The 17,648-nt window shown below is 48.9% G+C and overlaps 1 protein-coding gene across 11 annotated transcripts in view; it reads left to right on the forward strand.

The window, feature by feature from the left end:
- CEP112 (centrosomal protein 112) overlaps positions 1-17,648 on the forward strand; it is a 326,687-nt gene that overhangs the window by 251,530 nt on the left and 57,509 nt on the right. For 8 of the 11 annotated variants that reach the window (XM_025279329.3, XM_025279335.3, XM_025279324.3 and 5 more), the window contains 2 exons: positions 3,914-3,976; positions 11,132-11,281. The exons of 1 other annotated variant lie outside the window; for it this stretch is intronic. In XM_025279329.3, the coding sequence (XP_025135114.3) occupies positions 3,914-3,976; positions 11,132-11,281 (213 nt within the window). Of the gene's footprint in view, positions 1-1,141; positions 1,785-3,913; positions 3,977-11,131; positions 11,282-17,648 lie in introns of those variants that run through there. 2 more of the 11 variants (XM_044938478.2, XM_025279334.3) reach the window with 2 other exon arrangements.

Consider the following 17,648-nt stretch of genomic DNA (forward strand, 5'->3'; position numbering starts at 1 on the left):
TGAAGGACTCTTTTGGAATTAAGACAAAATACCCTGCAGAAAAAAGGTGGCAATTGAGATGATTAACCATCAACACTTTTGTGAAAGTTATCTGGTGCTCCTTTCCAGGAGGGTCTGGAACCCTAGAGTTTGATGGGAATCACAGAGAAAGTGGATGAACACATTAGACTCTCAAGCAGAGAAGAGTGAGCCGAGGAAGCAGCCAGGAGCAGCAGAGGGACCTGAGCCCCAGGGGCGGGAGGCCAGGCCACGGGGGCCAGGAGGTCAAAGGACAGCAGCGAAAGCAAAACCGCTTTCTCGTTTCAGGACTCTCCTCTCATCTGTTTTTCTGTGTCTGTTCAGGCCATGCTGCAGATGATTGTTGGAAAATCGTGTTTCTAAATAGTAACCATGGCCATAAAAATAAGATTAAAATAACTAACCCTAACCTAATTTTATGTATGGAAATAAAATGGACAGTCAGTACATCCTGAGAATAAAATTATTCAGAAGTGTTTTAGAGGCAGTTTGCATCGTAACTGAGCTGTAGAATTTCAACAGTGCTAAACTAGAGCTTTTTAGACTTACTTAAGAGGAGTTCCAGAGAAGGCAGTGGCACCCCACTCCAGTACTCTTGCCTGGAAAATCCCATGGACGGAGAAGCCTCATAGGCTGCAGTCCGTGGGGTCACTAAGAGTCGGACACGACTGAGCGACTTCACTTTCACTTTCCACTTTCATGCATTGGAGAAGGAAATGGCAACCCACTCCAGCGTTCTTGCCTGGAGAATCCCAGGGACAGGGGAGCCTGGTGGGCTGCCGTCTATGGGGTCGCACAGAGTCGGACACGACTGAGCGACTTAGCAGCAGCAGCAGCAGCAGCTGCTAGCAAGAGGAGTTCAGAAATCCAGGCAGCTGTGATTTAGGCTCAAACAGTAAAGGCCTTGGAGGGTGATACGTTCATTTTATTTCTTCAGTTAGTCTCATTATTCCCCAGAGTCCTGATTCTGCCCCCTGTGGCTCTGGCCAGTCCTGGAGGTGTTCATGTCTCACCAGCTGGCCTCACTTTAAAGCCAGCATTGTCGATTTTGAGTGGCCGGAATGCTTCCTGGATCCCGGGGGCTCAGACTGACCCTCTGCCTCTTCTCTGCCTGGTTTCCCAGGTGACTGTTGACACCTGCCTGCACACCTGGACTCGCCCAGAAGCCTTCTCTGCCGGCCCTGCAGAGGTCCCCGCGAAGCTCTCCTTCTGCACCCCGAACTGGGGATGACGGGCCTCACCACCCACCCTGTCCTTTACTCGAGGACACGGCTCCGCTAAAGCTTAGCCCCCCGGTTCTGCCCCCTCCACAGTCAGGCCTCCCCATCTTCCTACACACAGCTGTGCTGTCCTACAAAAAACAAACGAGCAGCCACCCTTTCTTTCCGCACTTGCCCTGCAACCTCCAGCCCATCTCTCTGTTGTTCGGTAGCAGAGTCTGGACCCCTCACCCCAGCTCCTGCCATCCCCTCATTTCCTGGGTTTCCCGGGGCACTGGGCCCACTCGGCTCACATCTGGACCACCAGTCCCCCTCATGCCCACCTTGACACTCTGGAAGTATTGCTGAAAGCATCTTTAAATTAAAAAGTACTGGCCGAGACAGATGCACCTCGTGAGTTTCTCCACGGCCTGGGTTTCCTCCAGAGTGGTTTATCAGTCACGGGGCCGCAGGGACTCTGAGTCCCTGGGAGAGCAGCTGCAGTCAGGCCCGGCCCCTCTTGGGGCTCCAGGTGGGAGGGCCTCGAGGGATCTGGGGAGCTTGTCATGAAGCACAGGGCTGCATAGTCAGCTTGGGTCCTGTAACAGACCCACATGGGCGCCTTGTCAAGAGCAGAAACGTCCCCCCAGCGGCTGGGGGGCGTGAGTCCGCGATGGGTGCCGGCGGGACCCCCCTCCCACCCCACCCCGACACACGCGCCTTCTCACTGTGACTGCGCAACTGCCTGCGGGGCTGGCGGGGCCTCTTCTTACCAGCGGATCCTGGCTCCAGAGCCTCACCCTGCAACCCAGTGACCCCCAAACTATGCTGTGTGTGTGTGTGTCTGTCTGTCTGTCTGTCTCAGCTTGTCTGACTCTGTGCGACCCCACGGACTGTGGCCCGCCAGGCTCCTCTGTCCATGGGATTCTCCAGGCCAGAATACTGGAGTGAGTTGCCATGCCCTCCTCTAAGGGATCTTCCCGACCCAGGGATCGAACCTGTGTCTCCTGCATTGCAGGCGGATTCTTTACCGTCTGAGCCTCACTCCAAACACCACCACTTGGAGATGGTTTGTTCCCTGGAGAGGTGGAATGAGAGAGGAGACCCAGGGCTAAAATTAAAATGGAATTGTACAAGAATCAATATCCTGAACATCTAGACACCCTTCTGAAAACCTTGGTCACCAGATGTGCGCCTCCAGGCGGTAAACCCACGGGCGCAGCGCTGGGCAGCCAGACGATGGTGTGGGAGAGTCCGGGAGCCAGCGTGCACCCATCCCCAGGCCTGCCGGTTCCAGAGGGCCACGCTTTAAATAAGAACGAACGCCAAAGGTCACCCAAAATGCAAAGCAATTTCTAAGGTGAAAAACAGACCAAAATGGGCTGGCTCAGCAAGGAAATAGAGGGAACTACGAAAAAACAGAGATGCTCTAGAGAGCAGAGCATGTGTGTGTGCTTGGACACACAGATGTGTCTGGGTGTGTATGAAATTAACCCCCGGGGAGCAGTGGGCCCTGAGAGGCCCTGGGCCAGCGCTCCAGCCGGTGCGGGGCCTGCTCCCCTGTGGGTCGGTCCCGGCTCCCTCGTGCCCTGTGAGTGCCGCTGCGGCGGGTTACTGAACCTCACTGCACCTCAGCTTCCTCAGCCCTTATCAAAGGGGGTGTGATGGTGCTGTTCAGAAAGCAACAACAGAGCTCTTGGAAATATAAATTGCATGGCAGAATTTTTTAAAAATCCAAAGTTGAGAAATCCATACAAAATATTAATATCAAAAAGACAGGGTAATAGAAAATAGAAACGATGAGAAAAAGACAATAAACCTGAGAGGTCTAGTCCTCAGAGCTGAAAGGCAGGCGGTCGGAGAGAGGAGACAGAGGGAGAGAGGGTTGGGGAAAAAGAGGAAACGAGACAGTCATGACCAAAACGTGTTCTAGAATGAGGGCCACAAGCCCAGACCGACAGGGCCAGTGTGCTGCGTGCACAGTGCGTGGGAGGGGAGGCCGGCGGCTTCACCGTGACGTCCCCCGGCTCGGAGGATAACATGGAGATGCGAGGCTCCCAGAGACAGCAAGGCAGCTCACACACAGGCCCGGAGCTTGAGTGCAAAGGAGAGAACGCGGCTCTCAGGGTGTGGGCTGGTTCTGGGACGGCCACCCCACTTCCCGGGCACAAACGGGGCGATTTAGGTGTGCTTGTCACTCCAGGGGAGGAGGGCAGGGCAGGGGCTCAGACCTCAGCTCAGCGCCTCTGGGCCTCCCCTCCGCCTCGGTCAGGAGCATCTAGTTCTTTTATCTCTGAACTAAGGGAAAGGGCATTAAATTTACCTCCCCTCCTCCTCGCCACCCCTCTCCTCTGGTTTCCTCTTCCTCCTCTTTCCTGTCTCTCCCCCTGCACCTCTGAGCCGGCACACTTCTGCTGGATCTATTTCTGTCTCTCCTTCTCCCTTTCTCTTTCCACAGAAGTCTGTGTTTGCCTAATAATTGGCAGGAGAGATCTTTTTTTTTTCTCTTTTGCTTTTTAAGTGATGAATAGTTGGCATTAGATCAAAGGCAAGGCCTGTGGTTTTCTGGCTGCCCCAGAAGGGCGTTGCGGCTGGCGGCCGGCCCAGTGCCTGGTGACGGGCGTGTGCAGAGACGCCACGCTGACAGGTCACTGTGTGTGTGTGTGTGTGTGTGCTCCTGTCCGTGTGTTTTTCAGGCCAACAGCAGGCTGAAGCAGATTGAGAAGGAATACACCCAGAAGCTGGCCAAGTCTTCTCAGGTAAGAACGTTAAACAAAACAGAGCAAAACCAAAGCAAACAAGAAAGAAACCTCAGCATAAAGGGGTTTGTACTTCACAGCTCAACGCACTTCTTTTCAGTCTTTTTATGGATGAGTACCATATTTTGATAAGTATGTGTATAGATAAAATAGGTTTTTAATATTTCAGTCTCAATTTTAAAAAATCAGGCAAATCGAACCATTTGAACCAACACACACAGCCAAGTCATGGCACACGTGTGCTCAGATGTTATAAAACCAGCCTGTGCACTTGGACAAGCCCAGGCCAAACCACGTTTCACAAGGGCAGGAGATACACGCCTGCACTTGTGATAGAAACGCTTGTGATGCCATCTAACTCTTCTGCAGTGTTCCATGTTTTTTCACCTAAATGCTGATATCAAACTGTAGTGCCAGAGAAGACTCCTGAGAGTCCCTTGGACAGCATGGAGATCAAACCAGTCAGTCCTAAAGGAAACCAGTCCTCAATATTGATTGAAAGGACTGATGCTGAAGCTCTAATATTTTGGTCTTCTGAAGTGAAGAGCTGACTCATTGGAAAAGACCCTGATGCTGGGAAAGATTGAGGGCAGGAGAAGAGGGTGTCAGAGGATGAGATGGTTGAATGGCATCACTGACTCAATGGACACTTGCTGTACTTAGTCACTCAGTTGTGTCCAGCTCTTGGCAACCCCATGGACTGTAGCCCACCAGGCCCCCTCTGTCCATGGGATTCTCCAGGCAAGAATACTGGAGTGGGTTGCCATGCCCTCCTCCAGGAGATCTTCCCAATCCAAGGATCAAACCCAGGTCTCCCACATTGCAGGCAGATTCTTTACTGTCTGAGCTACCAGGGAAGCCCCTCAATGGACATGAATTTGGACAATTTGATCCCTCCTGGTGAGGGATCAGGAGGCCTTCTGTGCTGCAGTCCACGGGGTTGTGAAGACTCAGGCACAACTGAGTGACTGAACAGCAACAGCAAAAGGCTGGTTAACAAGATTCAAAATGGCAAGTACACCGAGTTAAATTAGCAGCTCCACTGTTGACTCCTTTTGGGGGAAAGAGAATTTACAAGCCCGCGCCCCAGCGAACGCGCCTTGCTGCGTGTTCTTACTGCAGCAGTTTTAGTAGAAGGTTTTCTGCACAAGTTGTTGTAAAGATCTCCTTTGGTGTCACCCAGGAGATTCCAAGCATTCCTTAGCTGTGTGAGTCATTCTGGAATAAACAAATGCTGATTTTCATCTTACCGATGGCGAGATTAAGCCATTTCATTTTATAGACATCATATCTAATGATTTTTTAAATCAGCTTTCCTTAGTGTTTTCGCCACGAGTACAGTGAGGTGGCAGTCCGCTGAAATGCTTGTGCCTTTCTACAGGTCACCAAACACTGGTGTTACTGGCAACACCACAGCAAAGTAATAATAAAATTAAGAAATGTATGGGTCTCTGATCATATTGACTGGAGGAGGAAATGGCGACCCACTCCAGGATTCTTGCCTGTGAAATCCCATGGACAGAGGAGCCTGGCGGGCTAGGGTCCAGGGGGTCGCTGAGAGTCGGACACGACTGAGCAACTAAACGACGGCAGCAGTGATCACTGGTGCGTTCAGTCCTCGGTCACAGGCACTCGGCTTAGAAACTACTCCTGGCCCCGTTTTTCACTGGAGAAAACTGAGACTCAGAGAGGCGAGGTCACACAGGTTAGCAGGTGACTAAGCCAGGAGCCAGCCTGTCTTCCAGCTGGAACGGAAGCTCTTAACCTGACCCCACCCATCTGACCCAACCCTCACTTTTTTAATATGGCAAAACTCTGCTGAATAACTATGAAATTTCTTAGGTTCTGCAGTTATTGGTAAAATGTGATATATAGTCCCATCCTATCGGGAAAGCAAGAAGTCTTTGTCTAAGTGAAGACTGAAAGCTGAAGGCAATTCTTGATTGCCCTTCTCCCAAGAAAGAAAACAGGGAAATGTTCTTTTTAATCCAGTGAGAAAGGTTGTTCTAGTCAAAAGAAATCTTATTACTCCAAAAGCTAAGCTAGAACATGAAAACACCCCAGCTGGCATCCCCTCACATCCAGCTTGCAGTGCTTTATGCTAAATGGGGAGGCAGGAGGCAGCTGCGAGTGAGAAGCGAGACCGCTGATGGAAATGCCAGGATGAGCAGGGTGTTGACGTTTATCTCAGGAAAGGTGTGAAGAAGCCTGACTCGTCCTCGGTAAAACAGATGGAACCTGAGTGGTGTGGAAGCACGGCTGAGCCTTCTGAATACCTACCTGCCCCACCACTTGGGCGACCGCGAGCCCATTTCCTGCCGCCTCCGGAGTTCCCTGCGCTCACTTGTGAAACAAGGGGCAGCGGTGACCTCAGAGCCGCTCGGCGCAGGGAGGGCCTGGGGCCCAGCGAAGGCCTTCCCCCCGTGAGTTCTCACCGGAGCTTGAGAGACAGGAGAGGAGGGGGCGGAGGATGGAAAAGAATGGAAGGAGCAAGAAATTGGTTATTTTAAATTTATTTTGGCGTGCTCAAGAATTGATGAAACCTCCCTCCAAAATCTGGAGAGGCAGTGGGGTGCTGACCATTTCCCTCAGTAGGGACGAGCAGGAGGCAGGGAGCAGAAATCCGCTGTGACCGCTGCCACATCCGTAAGTGAAGGGCAGGGCGACCCCCAGAGAGAGGGTCCCCCACCCCAGGCCCGACCTTCTCCTGAGAGGCGGGGTGCGCTGACAGGACGGACTTTGTGTGTGCCCCCCACAGCGTAAAGCTTGACGTGCGTGTGAGCGCGCGTGTATGTTTCCATCTGCGAACTGGCACTTGAGAAGCACTGGCCTACAACCCAGTCAGTTCAAAGAGGCAGATGATTTAAAAATAAACATTATGAGACGGAACTGCGGGCTGACTTTCACTGTTTTCCCGAGATAGTTTGCTGGAATCTCTAACTCGTATCTCAGCTGAAGGGAGTGCCAAAAGCAAAGCTGCTTAACTGTTTATCAGATTTTTAAAAATCCTTCTCTCAAAAAAAAAAAAAAAGTAAGATGAACGCATTAGTAATGAATGCATGGTACCTAGGGGAGCATCAGGTTAAATTTGGAAAATATTTTAAATATTTTCCTCCCTTGAAGGAACTTACTTCATCCTTAAGATTTTATCAAGCTGTAGGACCTCGTGGCTCATGGCCCCTGTGCCCTTGGGGACCCAGGACGGTGCCCCCCGACTCCCCCCCAGGACGCTCAGTGACCCCTGATGGTGACGCTGGCACCCTCCCTGGGCACATTCCCAGATACAGTTCCCATCAGAACCGCATGTTTGTTCTTTTTTATCTTAATATTAATATTAACTTTGCCTTTTCATCTTTCATGTGGTCTTCCCCACTCAACTGACTTACCTGGTGGCCATTTTTCAAAGAGAAATCTTGCCGTCATATAGGAATGTAGACAGTATGGAGACGTGCTGGTGGAGCCCACCCACGGCCCCCCACACCCCTGCTGCTGCAGAGCGGAGCCCAGGCGCAGCCCCCTGCCCGTGCCCCGGCCTTCCTTCCCTGCCCAGCCACCCGGAGGGCACGTGCACCCCCTCCCTCTTACTCCTAGGATCTTTTCTTCAGTGTTTGCCAAACCCTGCCAAGTACCTTGCACTTTAAAGAAGAGTTTTATGAAAATCTTGACTATACTATGATCTGAAAAACAAGAGTTAAAAATGAAAGCCTACTCTCTATTTAGAATCCTGTTATTTTTGAGACCCGGTAAGACCACTGACGTTTATGCAGAGTAGAAATTGCTTGACAGTAATGATGAACTATCGTAGCTCTCGGTGGTTAGGTTGTTCCCAGCATTAGCTCCATATAGCTTTCCTTTTGCTTCCCCATATACTAATTTTCAGTATCCATGTGGAAATGTTCTAATCCACTTCCTCTAAAGCCAACACAAGGTAGACGTTTAGTTGAGTTGTGGCCTTTCGTTCTATGATTTTTAATACGATTAAATCAAAACCAGGAGGGTTTGATTATGATTGTGTGTGTCAGTTTTTGTTTTTCTGAGAAACTTTTTGAATTATCATTCTATGAAAAGACTGTGTGTGTGAGCTCAGTCATGTCCAACTCTTTATGGCCCCATAGACTGTAGCTCTCCAGACTCCTCTGTCCATGGAATTTTCCAGGCAAGAATCCTGGAGTGGGTTGCCATTTCCTCCTCCAGGGGATCTTCCCAACCCAAGAATCAAACCTGTGTGTCCTGCATCAGCAGGTGGATTCTTTACCACTGAGCCTCCTGGGAAGCCCTGTGAAACCCTATGAAAAGACTAGATTATCTCAATGTAATCATTGAGGTATTATATCATTGATTATATTATAATCATAGTGTAATTGTGGATCATAGTTCCACGACTTCAGTATCTATCAAGTGCCAGTAATCTGCACCAAAGAGAAGATACTCTGTCTCACAGGCGAGGGCTCCGGCCGAGACCTGCTTAATCTAGCTAGCGTGACTACTTCTCAGTCTCAGAGTAAACCTAAAACTGCTTCTAAAGTTATCCACATTTCAGTCACCTCTCTAAATCGATCACATCTGTCAGCCTCTCAATTTCATTGTGAGGCATTTTACCTAAAGTGTTTTGAAACTCTTCCTGAATCATCATCATAAGTTTTAAAATGCAACTTTCCAAAGATAATTTCATTATCTCTCCCAGAGGCATCTCATTATTCCTGCAAAGAATGTAAGGTTTCATTTTCTAACAAAAGCAAGCGTGTTCCCCTCAGAACATCCTGCCCTTCACCCGTTGTTCCTTCCAAAACATGCAGTGACTTCTTTTTGATGAATGCATGTCATAAATCTCCTGAAAGGAAGAAACCCATATCTCATGTCATTGTGGTCATTTGAAGAGCTCCCCAATTTTTTTTTTTAATCTTCAGTCTTGGTCAGTTAGAAGCGAATCTAAATCTTAGTAATTCGTAAAGACATGAAATTACTTTTGCTTTAACAATGCATCGTGTAATCATGGTGAGGGATGTACAAATCACCATGTGATGAAATTGCACAGAAATAAACACACAGTGAACACACTACAGAACTCAGCTCATCACTTCTGCCACGCTTGAGTTTACTCAACTTGAAACACTGCAATAGTCATTGAAATAGTTATTTTTACTATTTGGCCCCAAGTTCTTACGAAATATCCATCTTGGGTTTCATGTTGGGCCAAGGAAATCTGGCTCCTCCTTATCTCTGGCTCCTCTGGCTCTGTGACTGCGAGCTGATCATTCTGTGCCTCAGTTTTTGACATTTACTCTAAGAATTTAACCTTCCCTGTTTCGTAGAAGTGCTATGAGAATGAACTGAATTGATGCCAACTTGGAAACATTTAATCAGAATTCAAAAAACAGATGAAAACATCTTCGTTCTCAGTAAATGAATCCCTCCACTCCTTGCAGAAGGTTCCAGTTTGCACTTTAGAATGTAATATATTTTGTCATTTATTTCACACTTGTCTTCTGTTTGATTATTTTCAAATTCTAAGTGTTGAACTCAGTCACAGTGAGCTTGTGCACTTCTCAAAGCATAAATGTTCCTTTTTTGGGGGTAAATGCTCTATTTTTGTCCATGTGTGTGAGCTCAGTCATTCAGTCGTCTCTGAATTCAGTCATCCGAACCCAAAGAGTCGTCAGTCTGACTCTTCAACCCTATGGATTGTAGCCCACCAGGCTCCTCTGTCCAGGCGAGAACACTGGAATGGATTGCCATGCTCTTCTCCAGGGGATCTTCCCAACCCACGGACTGAACCCGCGTCTCTCGTGTCTCCCGCTTTGGCAGGCGGGATCTTTACCACTGGCACCACCTGGGAAGTCCATCTCAGTCGTAACAGCTGATGTTTCTACAGGACTTGGCTTCTGGAAGACTCCAGACAGTTTCTGTTTACTGCCTCATAATACTGTACTCTAGTTTTGTTATCAAAACACAGTTGAAAAACTGAGCTTCAAGGAAAACGCAGAACTAAGTGGTCCAGTCTTTCTCACCAACCAGCCCTTCTCCAGTAGACCCAAAACTATAAGGACCTAACCCACGATGAAAGTTTCTTCTTCTTTTATTAGAAGGGAAAACCGTTTCCTTCTTCTGAAAGGGAATTTGCTGAATTGCTGTTGAATTTTAAAGGAAATGGAGACATCCGAACCCAAAGAAGAGTAATGCTTCCAGTAAACCTGTTAAAGAGAAAAGGCCCTCACCCGATTATTTGAGACCACAGAGGGGACCCAGTGACAGAAGAGAGCCAGTCCTCGAATGTAGAGAAGCCACAGCAGTCTATATGAGTAAGGAAGAAAGCAACCTGTTGGGAGCGCTATCAGGATAAACTCCTCTTCAATCCCAAAACTGTGTTTAAAAGCAAGAGAGGGCAGGAGCTAGCTGAGAGGAAGCGCCTAGCACAGCAGCCTGCCCAGGTGGTGGTCAGGACTGCCTAGTCGCACGCTGGGCTCTATCTGCCTCTGTGTCCCGCTCTGTGGGAGACGGCCGATGACTGCTGGCCGCACAGCAGTAACTGACCCGGGAACGGAGGCGCTTAGCACAGTACACAAGCGTGAGCACACACTCAGAGGAGGCGCTTAGCACAGTACACGAGCGTGAGCACACACTCAGAGAAGGCGCTTAGCACAGTACACGAGCGTGAGCACACACTCACAGGAGGCGCTTAGCACAGTACACGAGCGTGAGCACACACTCACAGGAGGCGCTTAGCACAGTACACGAGCGTGGGCACACACTCAGAGGCCGTTGTGTAGAACTAGGTGGCTATGAAGAATGGACTCTGACGATTTTTTTTGGTTATTAGAGTTCAAAGTATAATGAAAGGCAAACAGCTTTTTTTTTTCCTACTCCAGCAAGACTGTTTCTTGGTAAAATAAATCCTGACACATTTCATATTTTTGGGATCACAGATGTTCTTTCCCCTGATGAGTAAATACTGTGGAATGTTATAGTGGGAACGGCTTCCTGGCGTGTTTGGTTCAGCAGTTGCTCACCATTCACAGCTTTGCCGTGTGGGGTCTCATGCACTGGCGCGCGGGGCGCTAGCTGTGGCCGCGCCTCCCTGCGAGCGCGCCCGGGAGGCTGGGTGCACGAGGTGGGCTGTGTCCGAGGCGCGAGTCGCAGCGCGCACTCTGATTGCAGGTGATCGCCGAGCTGCAGGGCACCGTCTCCTCGCTGCGGGAGGACAGCAGCCGGCAGCAGCTCGCGGCCGAGCGGCGGCTCCAGGAGGTCGTGCGCAAGTTTGAAGACGAGAAGCAGCAGCTGATCAGAGAGAACGAGCGAGCTGTCAAGGTAAGGCACCTTCACGTGGCTGCCAGCAGGCGAGGCGGCCGCAGGCACCATTGTCCAGCGTGCCCCCTGGCCTCGCGTGTGCTGGGCTCTGATGCAGCCGGCCCTGCGAGGCCACGTGCCCGCAGGGACAGGCCACCTCAAGCCCAGCACGCCCACAGCTGACACGTGCTTGAGAGCCACCCCATGCCCACCCCAGGCTCCTTGGAGCCGCCTCTGGCCAGAGCAAGCGCGTTGGCACTGCTGGCAGGTAAACGCATGGGCAGCTCCCGTTTTCCTGCCCCTGCGCACCGCGTCCCCCAGCACTGCCAGGGTCTGATGCGCGGACACCCGCTCTATGGCGGCCCGCCTCCGACGGCCAGGTGATCCCCTGGGCCGGTCCTGACTTCACCACAGAGAACATGGATGAAAGCATCTGTGTCATTCGGGGTTTAATGTGAGGATAAGCGTCTGGAGCCTTTATAAGTAACATTTAAAGAGAACAAAGTGTGTATTAAAGAATTCCCGGCAAAAGGTTGTTTCTCGGTCATTTGATTTTGTTACAACAGTGCTGAGTGCAGGTAGGGTGATCACATCAGAGCGTGTGGGCTTTGTCTCGCCTCTTCTGCCCAGCGCCTCCATCTTTCTCTCTTCTGGCCTGTTGTTGGCCATCCCCGTGATTTGGAGGAAAGTCAGTGTCCGCGTCGCTTGCTTTTTCATATATACCCTTTACACTGGACAGCGTGAATAGAAGCAAAAACCTTAAGATGTGGACAAAACCTTCCAGGCCAGCACACCCTGCCTCCTGACCAGGGGTGGGGACCTATTTCCTCCTTCATGAGATTTTCCCTATATTTTTCCACCTGTGAGCATTTCTTTCCCCCCTACATGTGATGAGACACAAAAAGGTGTTTCTTTTTTCATATTCTGATAATTTTTTTTTAATCTTTGAATTTTCATTTATAAATGCAGGAAAAAGTCCACATTGGTCTGTAGAACTCTTTTGCTTTGTATGAACTAAGTTGACTACTTTCTTTCAACTCTTTTTCTATATAAATATTTCATTTTAAGTGAATTTCTTTTCCACTTGAAATCTAAATACTGTGTTGTAGGTAATTGCCAAATTTTAAATAAATAATTGGATCCCAACATATGCAAAATGGAAAACATCAATTTACTCCATAACAACATAATTTCTAGTATTGTTTCTTAAAGATTAAAAAAATCTTGAAAGAAATATAATTCATATTTGCCTAGTTTTGTTTATTTTTGCAGTTGTAATCCGTTTACCTGTTACAACGGAAAAACCTGATCCTAATTTCCAGCCAACCGTCAAATCGTAAAGGCTGAAGTTGACATTAAATGATGAGAGACATACATTGACATGCATACACTGGGCTTCCCCATTGTCTCGGCGGGCAGAGAGTCTGCCTGCGGTGCAGGAGACACAGTGGACGCAGGTTCGGTCCCTGGGTTGGGAAGATTCCCTGGAGAAGGAAATGGCAACTCGCTCCAGTATTCTTGCCTGGAAAACCCCATGGACAGAGGAGCCTGGCAGGCTACAGTCCAAAGGGTCTCAAAGAGACAGATATGACTAAGTACACAGGCATGGCATCCATATACATATACATATATATATATATATATATATATATATATATATTTGTAACATATAATGACCAAAGCTTAGATGCCTGAAAATAATTAAAATTACAATGTAGATAAGGTGTGTTTGAGTTTTGATTCATTCATTTATACTATGGTTGAAGTGCATGACTTTTTCTTTACTGACCTGTATCAGTGTTAATGTGTTAACACTTGTTGCCTTGCTTTTTTTTTTTTAGTCTATGTCACAAAAATAAGAATGAGAGCTAGTATTTCTTCAACAAGTACTGTGTACCAGGCTTTCTGCCAAACCTTTTCTTTCATCCCATGTTCCATTGTCTCATTTAAGTCTTATAAGTAGTCTTGTTGAGGAAGGCATTTCCATCGTCCCATCTTACAGATGGAAGAGTCAAGGCTCTGGGGTGATGTGACCACTGAGGACAGGCTCAGTGTCTTCTGACGCAAGAGCCTCAGTGATTTTACCGTGCACAGAAGCCCTGTGTCCACACTGCCTGTGACGGTGGGCCATGCCCGGGTGCGTCGGTGAGCTCGGGAGCCCTTGCTCGCGTTTCCTGCTGCCTGAAGGCGGGTAGCACCTTTGCAGCACTTGTTCCTCTCGGCATTCTAGTCATGTTTGTTTTGTGGACGCAGATACGCGAACGGAGTTAGATACTCGGAGAGAGACACAGTCACCAAGTACATTTGTCTGCATATGCACTCAAGTCAGCTGACGAGGACCTACGCTTTGTAGTGCTAGATATCAACGCATTTAAATGTCGGTTGTCAGCAGCGCTGTAAGAACAGTGTGTGCGCTGCCTGTGAAGTGCGCCTCTGCCCACCTTCCGGGTTGGAGGATGGGGTGGGTGGTAGACCCAGCAGCAGGCCGAGCAGGCCATCGGAGGGTTCCTGTGAGTACGCGGGCCTTTCGTCACAGTGAGGCTGTAGGGGAAAACGGAGGTGTTGAGTAGGCCGAAAAACCCACTTACAGGCCTGCCAGTCTGGAGAATAGTGCAGAGTACCCCTCACTATTCAGTCACCCCGGAGGCATGCTGTTTCCAGGATCCACCCCGTGTGGCAGGTAAAGACGCGCCCAGAGCTTTAGCCAGAAGGATGCTCCTTCCCGTGCTCACACGCCTATCATGGAGCTCCCGTTCTGGGAAAGGCCCCCACAGCACCAGCATTCCCATCTCCTTTCGGTGCTGTGCTTTCCACCCTAGCACATCAGCTGAAAACTGAGCAATGTAGAAAATGATGCTGGAGAAGGATACTTAAGGATCTTAAAGATGTTCACAAGACAGTTTTCAATGAAAATGCAATTTATAAAACATTAAGTACATAAGAGGTCGTCTTTGCCCCCCCACCAAAAGTATATATAAAGGGAAGAAAGGCTGGAATTATGTGTCAGCATTTTGCTGGTGGATACTCTTAGTGGTGGAATTTGTGGTAATTTTCCTCTCTTAGCTCTATACTTTAGTTCTTTTTTAAATTAATTGATTTATTTTAATTGGAGAATAATTACTTTACAATATTGTGATGGTTTTTGCCATACCTCATCATGAATTGGCCACAGGTATACAAGTGTCCCCCCCATACTTTAGTTCTAACAACACTTTGACAACGTGACACAGTAAATAATTGTTCGCTAGAAAAGAAAACGCCTTAGCCTGAAGGAGTTCAGAGGTGGACGTCAGGGAGTCCTGTAGCTGAGACCCACGGTGGGCATGAGCCTCGCTGTCTAGGAGACCAGGAGGGGAGCGTGCTATGGAGGGGAACTCCTGGGACATAGAGAGAGTTCTAGAAACACGGTCACGCAAGCAGATCCTTTACGCTGAAGTACACCGCGTCTCCAGAGCATAAGTCCTCATCACTGCTCACTGCTTCAGTTCATCCTCAGCTTCAGAGGCGAGCTTCTGAAGAGACCTGCCGCTGCTGTGTAACAAGTCACCCCAGAACCTGGGGGTTTAGAGCGACAGCTGTTTCGCGCGCACCAGTCTTTGCGTCAGGAACGTGCGCGGGGGCGGCGTGGGGTGCGCCCTGGTCAGCTACTTCTCCCGGAAGCTGGGCTGGGCTGTGGTGCCCAGGACCGTGCATGGCCTCTTTTGTTTTGTTTTAATAAAATATACTCGATTGTTTTTATAAAAGTGGATAATGGCATATGCTCATGAATAATTCCAAGTGCAGTGGGGAAAGGGAAAAATACCTGAGGTCACTGCAGAGTTCATCACCCAGAAGCAGCCAGCCACCTTAGCAGTCAGGTGAGGTCATCGCAGGTGCCTGACTATTGCAGGGAGAGAGGAAAGAAAGATCCAGATGGACTGGTGAGCCGGGTTCACCCGCTAGATTCTGTATTTGTGTTAGGCTTAGAAAAATCTCAGGTTGATTTTACTTAAATTCGGCAGATTGGTGAATCTAGAGTGAAACAGGAAGAACTGTTAAACTTTGGGGCAGAATTTGAGTTTTGGCTGAAAACTGAGTTCATTAGAATAACACACATGCTCCCTTGACGCTCTTCACTCCTCTTGCCTGGGGTGTACACAGTCTGGGCTTGCGACACGTACAGTTTGTCTCTAACCATAACCTTACTTCATACCCACACTGTCTCTAAAGGACGTGGTACTTCCCACTGCTGCTGCTGCTGCTAAGTCACTTCAGTCGTGTCCGACTGTGTGCAACACCAGAGACTGCAGCCCACCAGGCTCCCCCGTCCCTGGGATTCTCCAGGCAAGAACACTGGAGTGGGTTGCCATTTCCTTCTCCAGTACTTCCCACTAGGCCCTTTATAATCAGCCTTCCACACTCCCGCCCCCAAACTCCTAACTTTCCTGTGGTTCCAAATGGGCAGGATTTCATGGGCAAGTGGTTCCTTCAAGATTCACAGTGCTGCCTTCCCCGGGTTTTTCCATGTTTAAGAATGTCTTCCAGGACGTCCCTGGCGATCCAGCGGTTAGGAATCCACCTTCCAACGCACGGTGTGAGGGTTCGATCCCTAGTTGGGGAACTAAGATCCCACATGCCTTACAGCAAAAAAAAAACAAAAAAAAATAAAAACAACAGAAGCAATATTGTAACAAATTCAGTAAAGACTAAAAGTGACCCATATAAAAAAAAAATCTTAAAAAAAGGTTTTTAAAAAGTCTGCTGATTAACCCTTATATTTGAATAACCTGTGAGATAGACATAGTATCCTTATCTTCATTTTCACCTGAAAACTTGGCCGTTGCTCACGTGGCACATAAAGCTGCCGTGGAGAAAACTAGGCAAGGCTGAGCTTCCCCAGGTCCGCAGTTTGCGGTTTCTAGGGGATTCCTGAAGAAGTCTGTCTTTATCGTTAAGCTTAATAGAGTAGCACAGATAAATTCTGCTTTTAACCAGGATCCCCCTAAATGCTAAGCATTCCATATCAACTGTCCCTGAAGTGCAGCGAACCTCCCCTCCATATAACACTTGCTGGTAGAGTCTCTGCATTTTCTGGAGCCTAGGGAAGGGGCCGGAGAGCTGGAGCAGAGGGCGCTCGCAGGCTGGTCAGGCTGACTGCTCTTTGAGTTCACACTGCCTTAAAGGGTGTGGGGGCAGCGGCATGTCATCCTGGGGATTGAGTTGTCCCAATTTGGTGTCCATATGCTGTGGTTTTTCCAGTAGTCATGTACAGACATGAGAGTTAGACCGTAAGGAAGGCCGAGCCCTGAAGAATTGATGCTTTCAAACTCTGGTGCTGGACGAGACACTTGAGAGTCCCTTGGACAGCAAGGAGCTCAAACCAGTCAATCCTAAAGGAAATCAGTCCTGAACATTCATTGGAAAAACTTAAGCTGATGCTTAAGCTGAAGCTCCTATACTTTGGCCAACTGATGTGAGGAGCCAGCTCATTGGAAAAAACCCTGATGCTGGGAAAGATTGAGGGCAGGAGGGGGAGGAGGCAGCAGGCAGCAGAGGATGAGACGGTTAGATGGCATCATCGACTCAATGGACATGGGTTTGTGCAAACTCCGGGAGATGGTAAAGGACAGGGAAGCCTAGTGTGCGGCAGTCCGTGGGGTTGCAAAGAGTCAGACACAATTTAGCAACTGAACAACAACGATTTTAATTTCTGATGTAGTAAATATTATAGATATAACCCACATACACAAAACCTCTTTGAGGTTCTTAATTTCTTAAAAGTGTAAAGGGGACCAGAGACCAAATCCTTTGAGAGTCGCTTGTCTAGACGTTGCCCTTCTCTCGACCTTATCGACAGCCTGCTCTCTACCTCCGTGCTCACTGTGGTGATACGGTCTCCATGTAGAGTCCTTTCCCTTAAGGTTTCAATGTCATCTTCTGTGACGTGTCTGGGTGAGAAGCTCATGCCAGATTTGTTCCTTCCTCTAGTGAAGTTTCCACTGCACCCTGATGCTGTCCCCAAGTCCTCATCCGAAACCTTGCTGTGGGACATGTTCTGCACCCCGGGATCTGCACGTCTAGGGAGGTGATGTGGAGGTTGTCTTTATCTATGGGTAGGGGCAACACGCGGCACCCAGACCCACGTGCAGCGTGACGCATACGAACCTCCTGAGCGGACGGACAGAAACTCCCTTGCACCTTCCAGAACAGTCGGTGGTCTTGAGAGGATTTGGGGATCTCAAAGAGGAGGTCGTGTCTGGATTCTGCTTCCTTCTGCCACCGAGCAGACCCTAAGTTTCTTGAGCACAAGCGCTTACTGCCAGGTTTGTTTGGGTGGAAGTTCTAGAAATAGACTGAATAAACGAATGATGAAAAGTGAGAGTCGCTCAGTCACGTCCGACTCTTTGTG

Source organism: Bubalus bubalis, chromosome 3 (assembly GCF_019923935.1).
Source record: "Bubalus bubalis isolate 160015118507 breed Murrah chromosome 3, NDDB_SH_1, whole genome shotgun sequence".
NCBI classification, from domain to species: Eukaryota; Metazoa; Chordata; class Mammalia; order Artiodactyla; family Bovidae; genus Bubalus; species Bubalus bubalis.